This window comes from Crinia signifera, chromosome 3 (genome assembly GCF_055691185.1).
Source record: "Crinia signifera chromosome 3, ASM5569118v1, whole genome shotgun sequence".
Lineage (NCBI taxonomy): Eukaryota > Metazoa > Chordata > Amphibia > Anura > Myobatrachidae > Crinia > Crinia signifera.
Window position 1 is genome coordinate 189,819,409 of NC_139219.1, and position 12,666 is coordinate 189,832,074.

Genomic DNA, 12,666 nt, shown 5'->3' on the forward strand with positions numbered 1-12,666 from the left:
ATAAATGAAGCTAAATCACACTGCAACTGTACTTGCAAACTAGTCATCCAATACAAAAAAGGTGGCAAAATAAGCCAATAAATTAAATTATATTACCAACATAAGTAATAATGCAGTTAAATTCCTACAAAGAAATGTATTGAGATATTTAATTTTCCTTTAAGATTTTCTGTATCTGAAAGCAAAGATAACTTTCATGATTACAGGAAGTGAGACTATAGGCTTCCATGCATTAGGGAGCTTTACATGAAATTCATTTATTAAATGCACGAAAAGTGCCCATACTGCATGTGATTGACAGGTCCAATGCGATTTGTGGTCCAGTGCATGTCATACCAGAGTCTGCGAGTCACACAGGCTGCTCCGAGCCAAGCAGGCTTAGCTGGGATCGCATGCAATATATCACCTATTTATCCTACCTCACGATGGGTACCTATCCATTCCTAATGTGGCTCCACAATGCGCGTTATTGCTGATCAGAAGTTACATGAAGATTCATTTACTACAAAAGTAAATGCGTCTGTTGTGGAGTCAACAAGTCTCTTTTTTTAACCCCTTCCCGACATTTGACGTACATTTACGTCATGGTCGGGAAGCACTTCCCGACACATGGCGTAAATGTACGTCATGGATTTAAACTGTCACCGCGTCTATAGACGCGGTGACAGTTTCAACATGTCTGCTGTCCCTGACAGCAGACATGTCCGTGCATGCCCAGAAGGGGCTGCGATGCCGCCCCCCCGTCGGCGATCGCTGTGATTGGCTGTTCAGTGTGAACAGCCATTCACAGCGTTTTCCTGTGTCACCGGCGAATAACGTTCGCCGGTGACACGGGATCGGAGGTGATTGGTGCTGTAAAGTACAGCACCAATCACCGCGGGGTGTAAGGGTGACACTGGTGTCACCCCACCTCACCCCGCCCGCCCCCAAAGGCCGTGATTGGTCCGTCGGACCGACGGACCAATCACAGCCATGGAGGGGGGTTTAAACTAACGGTGACTGCACTGCAGACGCCATTCCGGTCTGGAATAGCGTGCAGTGCGGTCACCGTGCCCACCTGCCGCCATATACTGACCAGAACCTTGCTCCATACTTACCTGATCACTGCTTCATCACTGCTTGATCACTGCTTGATCTGTGCTTGTAGTGTGCTGGATGCTTCCTGGATCCTGTTGCTACTTGTGCCTTCCTGTGCTGTGAAATTGTGCTGCTGCAGTGTAATAGCTAGATAGAGAGATAGATAGAGAGAGATAGAGAGATAGAGAGAGATAGAGAGAGAGATAGTGTCAGAGAGTGCTATATTTTGTGCTGCTGCAGTGTGATATAGTTATAGATAGAGAGAGAGAGATAGAGAGATAGAGAGAGATAGAGAGAGAGATAGATAGAGAGGCCTAGTGACAGAGTGCTATATTTTGTGCTGCTGCAGTGTGATAGTTATAGAGAGATAGAGAGAGATAGAGAGAGAGAGATAGAGAGAGATAGTGACAGATTGTGCTATATATTTTTTATATAACTGACTGCTGCCCCCTCCTTTTGTGCTGATCAGTATAAATTAACTGATCAGCAACTTTTTGGGGGCGCAGGTTTTTTTTTATATATAGATATACCTGTCAGTGCTGCTGCTGCAGTGTCATAGAGTGATAGATAGTGAGAGATAGAGAGATAGAGAGAGATAGTGACAGAGAGTGATAGAGAGTGCTAAATTTTGTGTCTGCTGCCCCCGCCTTTTGTGCTGATCACTATATCTGAGGTGATCAGCAACTTTTTTGGGGGTACAGAGTTTTTTTTTTTTTTTATATATACCTGTCAGTTGCACTGTCAGTTGCACCAAAGGTTGTGCACCTGCTGCACCTCACTGGTAATCAGTGTCGCATCACTGATCACCTTTTTTTTTTTTTGTGAGTGCTGTGGGGTCTTTTTTTAATTTTTTTTTTACACACACTGTGATTTTGTGGGTGTCCTGTGGCCACTGTGCGCTGATCAGTGACGTACATCACTGATCAGCTTTTTCGGCACAGGGTTGATCTATTTTTTTTTTTTTTTTGATCAAATTCCTGTTGCCTTTGAGCGCTGTTCAGTGACAGACGTTACTGACCAACATCTGTGCTCAATTTTTGGCGCAGGACCTTTTTTTTTTTTTTTTTTTTTAACCCCTTCAATTTTTTATTTTTAACCCCTTCATTTTTTTTTTTTTTATTGGTATAAAGTTTTTTTTTTTTTTTCTGCACTACATACACACTACACACTACATACCCCCGGGTTGAAATAAAGTTTGTACCCCCCCCTACACTATACACGTGTTGAAACATTTCACTACCAGTAACACAAAAATAAAAATGGCATCCCAAATGTCCTCCCAAATGTCCTCCCAAATGTCCTCCCAGTCATCCAGGAGAATGTATTCAGTGGAGGAGGCATATGCCATGCTTGCCTCTGACTCTGACACAGCCAGAGATGCAAGCGGGGAATTTGAAGGATTCGTCTTAAGCTCCTCTTCCTCCTCTGGTGATGAGGGACCCCCTCAAAGACGCCCCCGTAGAGCAGCTGAGACCCCCCCCCAACAATTGATCTCGTATGGACCCCACCACCAGACAATTTTGAGCCCCAGGTTCCTGAGTTTTTGGCCATGCCAGGAATCCAATTTGATTCCACAGGTCTCAGAGAAATTGACTTTTTCAAATTATTTTTCTCTGATGATTTTATAAATTTAATGGTGGACCAAACTAATTTATATGCCCAGCAGTTTATTGCTCAAAACCCCACGTCATCATTTGCTAGGTGGACCCCTGTAGATGCAGTAGAGATGATGACGTTTTGGGGTCTGGTGTTTCATATGGGCATAGTAAAAAAGCCAGAAATTAGGCAATATTGGAGTACAGATGTTCTGTACAGTACTCCATTTTACCGTATGGCCATGACCCGGACTCGATTTGAGACAATTCTTAAATTTATACATTACACCGATAATGCACAGTGCCCACCCAGAGATGATCCCACCTTTGACCGGCTATTCAAAGTCAGGCCGGTCATTGATCATTTCAGTGCCAAATTTGAAGAGGTGTACATCCCTGAAAAATTTATTTGTATCGACGAGTCCCTTATACATTTTAAAGGAAGGGTTAAATTCCGCCAGTACCTTCCCAGTAAGAGGGCAAGGTATGGCATAAAAATGTATAAACTGTGTGAAAGCACCTCAGGGTACACCCACAGGTTTAGGGTTTATGAAGGGAAGGATTCAAGAATTGAACCGCCAGAATGCCCCCCCTCCCTCGTAGGTGTTAGTGGGAAAATTGTCTGGGATTTAGTGCACCCCTTCCTGGATAAAGGTTATCACCTCTATGTGGATAACTTTTACACTAGCATCCCCCTGTTTAAGGCCCTTGGTTCAAGAGGTACAGCAGCTTGCGGTACTGTGCGCAAGAACCAAAGAGGCCTCCCAAAAACGCACATTGCCCAAGTAATGAGAAGGGGTGAAAGCAGGGGAATATGCAACGAAAATATGTTGTTGGTCAAATATAAGGACAAGAGGGATGTCCTTATACTGACAACAATTCACGGAGACAGTACCACCTCCGTCCCTGTACGAGGTACCAGTACCCACACCTCAAAACCTAATTGTATCCTGGATTACAATAGGTACATGGGCGGAGTGGATCTTTCAGATCAGGTACTGAAGCCGTACAGTGCCCTGCGGAAAACAAAAATCTGGTACAAGAAGGTGGCCGTGTATATCATCCAGATGGCACTGTATAACGCTTACGTGCTATTCCGTTCTACCGGCCAGAGGGGGACATTTATGCACTTTCAAGAGGAAGTCATAAAGGGCCTAATATTTGGGAACCAGCAGGCAGAGGGCCCCAGTACTTCTAGTACTGGCCCCCGTATTGTACCAGGGCAGCATTTTCCTGATGAAATCCCCTCCACTGGAAAAAAGGGCAGGACACAAAAAAGGTGCAAAGTTTGCTATAAAAAGGGAATAAGAAAGCAAACTATTTTCCAGTGTGACACTTGCCCCGACAAACCCGGCCTATGTATAAAGGAGTGTTTTAAAATATACCACACATCTATGGAATATTAGGTTCATAATTTCACCGTGCTTCGGGGGTCTTGCTAATGCCACATAGCACCCACCATTCATTCCACCAGAATCTGAGCCGCAAAATCCAAAAATCACTCCTTCCCTTCTGAGTCCTGCCATGCACCCAACTGGTATTTTTTGGTCACATGTGAGGCATTGCCGTACTTGGGAGATATTGGGGCACAGATTTTGGGGTGCTTTTTCTCCTTCATTCCTTGTGAAAATGAAAAATTTTGAGCCAGAACTGCATTTTTGTGTAAAAAAATGTAATTTTTCATGTTCACTGCCCAGTTTTATCAAAATTGGTGAAACCCCTGGGGGTTTGAAATGTACACTATACCCCTAGATGAATTCCCTGAGGGGTGTAGTTTGCAAAATGGGGTCACTTGTGGGGGGGTTCCACTGTATTGGTGCTTTGGGGGTCTTGCTAATGCGACATAGCACCCACCATCATTCCACCAGAATTTGTGCTGCAAACTCCAAATATCACTCCTTCCCTTCTGAGTCCTGCCACTTTTTGGTCACACATGAGGCATTGCCGTACTCGGGAGAAATTGGGGCACAGATTTTGGGGTGCTTTGTCTCCTTCATTCCTTCTGAAAATGAAAAATTTTGAGCCAGAACTGCATTTTTGTGTAAAAAAATGTAATTTTTCATTTTCACTGCCCACTTGTATCAAAATTGGTGAAACCCCTGGGGGTTTGAAATGTACACTATACCCCTAGATGAATTCCCTGAGGGGTGTACTTCGCAAAATGGGGTGACTTGTGGGGGGGTTCCACTGTATTGGTGCAACATAGCACCCACCATTCATTCCACCAAAATCTGTGCTGCAAAATCCAAAAATCACTCCTTCCCTTCTGAGTCCTGCCATGCACCCAACTGGTATTTTTTGTTCACATGTGAGGCATTGCCGTACTCTGGAGAAATTGGGGCACAGATTTTGGGGTGCTTTTTCTCCTTCATACCTTCTGAAAATGAAAAATTTTGAGCCAGAACTGCATTTTTGTGTAAAAAAATGTAATTTTTCATGTTCACTGCCCACTTGTATCAAAATTGGTGAAACCCCTGGGGGTTTGAAATGTACACTATACCCCTAGATGAATTCCCTGAGGGGTGTAGTTTGCAAAATGGGGTCACTTGTGGGGGGGTTCCACTGTATTGGTGCTTTGGGGGTCTTGCTAATGCGACATAGCACCCACCAAAATTCCACCAGAATCTGAGCTGCAAAATCCAAAAATCACTCCTTCCCTTCTGAGTCCTGCCATGCACCCAACTGGTATTTTTTGTTCACATGTGAGGCATTGCCGTACTCGGGAGAAATTGGGGCACAGATTTTGGGGTGCTTTTTCTCCTTCATACCTTCTGAAAATGAAAAATTTTGAGCCAGAACTGCATTTTTGTGTAAAAAAATGTAATTTTTCATGTTCACTGCCCAATTGTATCAAAATTGGTGAAACCCCTGGGGGTTTGAAATGTACACTATACCCCTAGATGAATTCCCTGAGGGGTGTAGTTTGCAAAATGGGGTCACTTGTGGGGGGGTTCCACTGTCTTGGTGCTTGGGGGGTCTTGCTAATGCGACATAGCACCCACCAAAATTCCACCAGAATCTGAGCTGCAAAATCCAAAAATCACTCCTTCCCTTCTGAGTCCTGCCATGCACCCAACTGGTATTTTTTGGTCACATGTGAGGCATTGCCGTACTCGGGAGAAATTGGGGCACAGATTTTGGGGTGCTTTTTCTCCTTCATACCTTCTGAAAATGAAAAATTTTGAGCCAGAACTGCATTTTTGTGTAAAAAAATGTAATTTTTCATTTTCACTGCCCACTTGTATCAAAATTGGTGAAACCCCTGGGGGTTTGAAATGTACACTATACCCCTAGATGAATTCCCTGAGGGGTGTACTTTGCAAAATGGGGTGACTTGTGGGGGGGTTCCACTGTATTGGTGCAACATAGCACCCACCATTCATTCCACCAAAATCTGTGCTGCAAAATCCAAAAATCACTCCTTCCCTTCTGAGTCCTGCCATGCACCCAACTGGTATTTTTTGTTCACATGTGAGGCATTGCCGTACTCGGGAGAAATTGGGGCACAGATTTTGGGGTGCTTTTTCTCCTTCATACCTTCTGAAAATGAAAAATTTTGAGCCAGAACTGCATTTTTGTGTAAAAAAATGTAATTTTTCATTTTCACTGCCCACTTGTATCAAAATTGGTGAAACCCCTGGGGGTTTGAAATGTACACTATACCCCTAGATGAATTCCCTGAGGGGTGTAGTTTGCAAAATGGGGTCACTTGTGGGGGGGTTCCACTGTATTGGTGCTTGGGGGGTCTTGCTAATGCGACATAGCACCCACCAAAATTCCACCAGAATCTGAGCTGCAAAATCCAAAAATCACTCCTTCCCTTCTGAGTCCTGCCATGCACCCAACTGGTATTTTTTGGTCACATGTGAGGCATTGCGGTACTCGGGAGAAATTGGGGCACAGATTTTGGGGTGCTTTGTCTCCTTCATTCCTTGTGAAAATGAAAAATTTTGAGCCAGAACTGCATTTTTGTGTAAAAAATGTAATTTTTCATTTTCACTGCCCAGTTGTACCACAATTGGTGAAACCCCTGGGGGTTTGAAATGTACACTATACCCCTAGATGAATTCCCTGAGGGGTGTAGTTTGCAAAATGGGGTAACTTGTGGGGGGGTTCCTAAATTTTAGCATCTTATGGTGCCTAGAAACCTACATGGTGCCTAAAAAATAATCTCATAAAAAGGAGGCTCCAAAATCAAGTAGGTGCTCCTTCTATTATGAAGCCTGTGGTTTGGTCAACGTGCACACTAGGGCCACATATAGGATATTTTTGAAAACAAAAGAATTGGGGGAATCAATTTTTAGTCACATTTCTCTAGTAAAATGTACTGTGTTCCTTAGAAAAATGTATTAAAATTGCAAATCTGCAAAAAAAATGAAATTTTGAAATTTCACCTACACTTTGTTTTAATTCCTGTAAAACACCTAAAGGGTTAACAAACTTCCAAAATGCTGTTTTGAATACTGTGAGGGGTGCAGTTTTTGAAATGGCATCATTTATGGGGGTGTCTCACATACAAGTCCCTCAAAGTCATATCAGAACTGAACTGGTCCCTAAAAAAATCAGTGTTTGAAATTTTCTTGAAAATTTGAGAATTTGCTATTCATATTGTAAGCCTCCTAGTGTCCAAAAAAATTAAAAGGAAGTTGAAATAATGATGGAAACATAAAGTAGACATATGGTCTATGTTAGTTATTAACTATTTTGAGTGGTATGATTATTTGTCTCACAAGCAGAAAATTTAACATTTTGCAAATCGCTAAATTTTCCATTTTTTCACGACATTTTGGTATTTTTCACAAAAAAACACAGACTGTATCGACCCAAATTTACCACTAATTTGAAGTACAATGTGTCACGAAAAAACAATCTCAAAATCACTGGGATAAGTAAAAGCAAAAAAAAGTTATCCCCACTTAAGTGAGACATGTCAGATTTGAAAAAAATGGCTCTGTCAGGAACGCAAAAACTAGCTCTGTCAGGAAGGGGTTAAGAGCTCTTTAATTAAAAAGCAAATACTGTTTTACCATTACAAACAGAGGGCCTGATTCAGACCTGCATCATCGCCGCTGCTCATCATTGCTGCTGAGCGAATGTGCAGTCCTGTGATCAGGCAGAAGCTACCCCGCTATAGAGAAATCCCGCCTTGCAGATTAATGTGCACCCTTTGTGAATGGATGTGTATGGCTAACGGAAAATTTGACCAGTGATAATGACCAAATTCCTTCATTACAGGCTTATCATGGAATGATTTTTCCACTGAGCACCACTCATCGCAAGCTAGGAGTAGCCAGAGACTAACTCGTCGGCTGCGATGAACACAGGCTTATCCGGCTCGGAACTGATGTCACACACTCCATAAAATGCTGCATTTTCTGAGGCATGTCTAACAGTTTTTCTGGCATTCTTGCGTTTTTCTTAGCACTCCTGTCAATCACCTTCAAAATGGCTGGCGAAGGAAAACAGTAGCAGGATAACTGCCTTAGACCCATCTGTTCAAAATGACAACGACTCTGTTATTTACTGTAAGTAGATGTTTTCTAAAACAATGGAAACCCTTTAGGGAGTCTTATATTTTTCTTTAAGCTCATTTAGTACTGGAGGACAAATAAAAATTGGGTCCAATTCAAACCTGCACTCACAGGTCCAAATTCGGCCACTCTGTCCAATAGTGCGCCTACTGTGCATGCGCAGGGCCTGGCTGTGGGGTCCTTCTGCAAATTTCACCATTGCCAAGGCGATCACATCCTGACTGACAGATGAGGGGCATGCCCGGGTGAACCCATTGAATTTCATGGTCGTGCCAACAAAAATGGTGGGCCCACCCATAGAAACGGGGGGAGTGCCCAGCCGAAGGCAGGCATTTATTTGCCTGCTAGGGGCGGGCACATGACGTTGGCATCTGTCCCGAAGCCTCTTAAATCCTCACAGCCGCCAAGTGACTCCTGGGTCATGTGGTGGCTGCAAGTAACCATTAAATTATTTTTCCTCAGTGCAGGTGCTTGTGGGGCATGGACACCCGAGGAGGGAGGGGGTTGATTAGGCGGGGTGGCGTCTGAATCAGGCCCAATGTGCAGAGAAGCAGGTCTAGTAGATAGCAATCAGAGGCATAGTGCAATGTGTGGTAGTTATTATGAGAAATGAATGGTTCCCAATGTATTTTGTCCAGTATCGCTGGGGTCATCTTACCCGTCTGTTCATGAAGTTACTGTAACAATCTTTCACTAGAATGGATTTAATTATAACTGGATCGAGAATTGCAAGCACTGGTTGTCTGCCATCGTAGAGGCTGCAACACAACAAACATCAAAACAAATTAATATTGATAGAATATCTACATTTACTAACCACTTTATTGAAACCTATGGTAACACTTTTGCAATTAGTATTAATATTACAAACTCAATATCAAAATATCAGCTTTGGAAACTTTGTGCTTACCCCCAAAATTTGCCATATTTCTCATTGCATTCCATGTCATACTGGACCACACCCTGCAAATACATAAAAAAAACTGTTTTACATCAAGGTTAGCATTTTCTTCCCACATACTTCCCTTACCTGCGCAAACATTTACAAAGTGCTAGCAAGTTAATGCTTCATCTGTAAATGTTTACAGAATATACCATAATGTCTCTTTGCCATTACTATATACCATTGTTTAGCAGTGCTCCACACAGTAACAATAGGAAGAGCTCAGAGGCATATCTAGAAATATGTGGGCCCAATACCAAAATTTTTAAGGCACCTTCTATTCATCCTCACACTGCCTCCATACTTATATACAGTACACATAACGCCCAACATTCAGCACCTGAGAACAGGGACGTGGTCTATGTAAAAGGGTCTTGTGTGGTTGTTGTGACTGCAGACCACGCCCCCTTTTTATGTCACTAAGAGGGCATGGCTAGCACTGTGTAAGCTGCTGGCTATTCCCCCAGCCCCTCTGCCTCTCTGAATAGATGCTGTACACAGCATCTATTCCCGCTGCTCTCTAGCAGCAGCAGGCAGGGGGTCCTCCCAACTGCGGGACACTGCCGGCTCCGGACTATCAGGTCTGAATCGTAGGCAGAGCCCGAGTGGGGTAGACACACAGGGCCTAAATCTGCCCCACCTGCAGTGTATATGGTTTTACCCATTGTGAGAACAAATTTGCCTTGCAATCAGGTCTGAATTAGGCCCACAAATCCAAGAGGGATTGTTAAAGAAAGTCACAGCTCATTGTGCGAGCAAGCCGTTGAGGGTTAGGAGACATGAGTCCATACCTATATTAGACAGGTAAGGCCAATAAACTCTGGTACTGAAGTGAAGCCACTATGGCCCCCATTTATCATTGATCAAATTTACAATGCGATCTGGGCGGAATATTACCGCCCAGGATCGCATTGTAAAATGCGATCATTTCGGCCGAATGTATGACCTTCTGTGCGCAGGGACTGTCCCTGCGATGCCTGTAGCCGGAAGCCGGGGGGTCTGCGCATGCACGGTTATGCGCCGACTCCCCCGCGACCCCGCTGACCGCACTGCCGCTCAAGCAGTGCGATATGTAGCCGTAGGCTACAATGGGCTATCGCCATATCAGAATGGCGATAGCCCAGGGGTGGGAAACCTATGGGGGATGCAGCCGGCGGCGCTGTAGGGAGGGGATCGCAGCATGGATGGGAGATTCCTGCTGCGGTCCCCCTTAATACATCTCAGTGCTACTTAATATTTGCGGTTTACCGGGGATTTAACCGCAAATATTACTTGATAAATGGGCCCCTAGGCCTTGAATGCAGACTGGAGCCTGTGTTACCCAGTAGGCAGCAGGATTGAGACTGTGCATGTGACAAGCCATGCAAGGATAACTATACCTGTGCCGATGTGTACACACATTGAGATTTTGTCTATGGGCGATTTTGTCTATGATTTCCCTTGAACTCCCCGGAGTTTTAGCAGCGCTACTAATACAATAGAGAACATAAAAAGCAGGGTAATTATTGAATGCAAAACTTTACTTATTAGACAAAAACATGCCACTTAAAAGTTGTAGGGTAAACAATAAACATAAATAAAAACAATTTAAAAGTAGACCTCACTATCAGGTAAGGGGTGATGGAACATCCAGGTTGTAAGGAGTTTGTTGGATAAATCGGTAAGTGCACTTTACCATATATCGCTGTAATATTGCTTCACTGCTAGGAGAGTGTAGTTGAAGCCCCCAAGGGGGTACCAGAGTCCTCTCTAGTAACATGGTGTCCTGATGTGTAACCACTGGAGTAAGGTATCCTGGTGAACCCAAACGTAGGACTCAAGCGTCCTCTCTCAAGGGTAGCTGCAGGTTACCGGAGGATATCCAGAAAGGGGGGTGTCAATGTTCAAGACCAGATCTGGTTGTGGCAGCAGACAAAATACTCCAATTGGCAGTTTAGCAGTGTGATGGTGGAAAGTAGTATGCTTCTTGTATAAATAACCTGGTCCTGGAAGTGAGGCAGTAACAACTGACGTGTTTTGCTACCTACTGTAGCTTTCTCAAAGGACAGCTACAGTAGGTAGCGAAACATGTCGGGTGTCTGCCGCAGACTCAAACTATGAACAGCAAGTACCATGAGCAGAGTGGGGGTTTCATAAGCTAATTAGCCGATGAGTATATGTTGCTAATGAGTAGAGGTGCAGGAACACTGGAAAACACTGTGCATATGTCACATTGATGATATGACAAATTGAGCTGCATGCGCAGACGATGTGGGGGATGGTCATTAATGACCACAGGAGCGCATATGATTCGTCATTTGTAGCATACACACCGGTTGATATCTTAAAAGATATCGCTCAGAATAAACGACCTCATTTAAAAAATTGTCCAGTGTGTACGCACCTTCACTTATGATTCTGCATTATATTCAACATACAGTCACTGGGCCAGATGTACCAAGCTTCAAAAAGTGATAAAGTGGAGGATGATAACCAGCCAATAAGCCCCTAACTGCCATAGTACATGCTGGGTTTTAAAAAATAATTAGGTGTTGGTTGTTTATCGCTCTCCACCTTTTAACTTTTTGAAGTTTGGTGCATCTGGCCCAGTATGTTTCTTTTGTTTCACTATGGTGCAGTGCTCTAGGATACAGCAATGTTTGCTAATAATAATAGCAGTAAAAATGTTAAAACAAGAGACACTGCTGCGAAATGTCTGTAACAACTTGTTTATTCTTTTTATGTACAAATTTGTGATGACTTCAGATTGTTATCTATACAATGGGAATGTATTCACAATGCACATTTACTGTCATGCTTAAAAAAAAAATACAGTGGTACAATTGACCATTAATTAGTCATTTTAAAGTAGCATAAGATTTAGCAATAATAACAACATGACATACTTACTTTTCTATATCCCAAAAATGTTCCAATAAATGGTAACGGAGTTGGTCCAGGAACTCCCAACTTCTTGAATATTCCATATGGTAATATACCGTAGCTGTAACAATAAAATACAATAGGTAATAACAAGTAACATGCATTACTGTCTACATCAGAATTAGAGGCTTAACTTACTTGAAAATTCCACAAAAATGGTTCCGTTGCATAACATGTGGACGTCTATTATGCTGACTGTATGTGGTCATTGGTAACACTCTTAAGCTGTGTACACACGGGGGCGATAGGGGCTGAAATCGCTGGAAATATGGTCGCAGGCGACCATATTGCCAGTGATGAGAGTGTGCCCCCGCCGGGGGCACTCTCCCGTTTTCTGCCCCATTATAATCGCTGGTCGCAGGAGCTTGCTCCTGCGACCAGCTAATTACCTCTGCGGTACCGCCGGCAGAGGTTCCCTTTCATCAGCGACCATCTCTGGTCGCTGATGAAAAGGAGAAAACTGACCAATATATTGCTCAGCCATATATTGCTAGCAATATATGGCTGAGCAATATATCTCCCCCGTGTGTACGGGGCTTTATAGCCATTATATACAGTGTTCTCGCCAAGATCAATTTCACAGTCGCAACATCCATCT

At 43.4% G+C, this 12,666-nt stretch overlaps 1 protein-coding gene across 1 annotated transcript in view; it reads right to left on the minus strand.

The window, feature by feature from the left end:
• The window catches only part of LOC146064061 (cytochrome P450 3A9-like), a 38,594-nt gene that overhangs the window by 22,175 nt on the left and 3,753 nt on the right, over positions 1–12,666 (minus strand). The window contains exons 2-4 of the mRNA XM_083177126.1: positions 12,036–12,129; positions 9,114–9,166; positions 8,862–8,961 (exon numbers count right to left, since the gene is read on the minus strand). Coding sequence (XP_083033252.1) covers positions 8,862–8,961; positions 9,114–9,166; positions 12,036–12,129 — 247 coding nt within the window. The remainder of the gene's footprint in view (positions 1–8,861; positions 8,962–9,113; positions 9,167–12,035; positions 12,130–12,666) is intronic.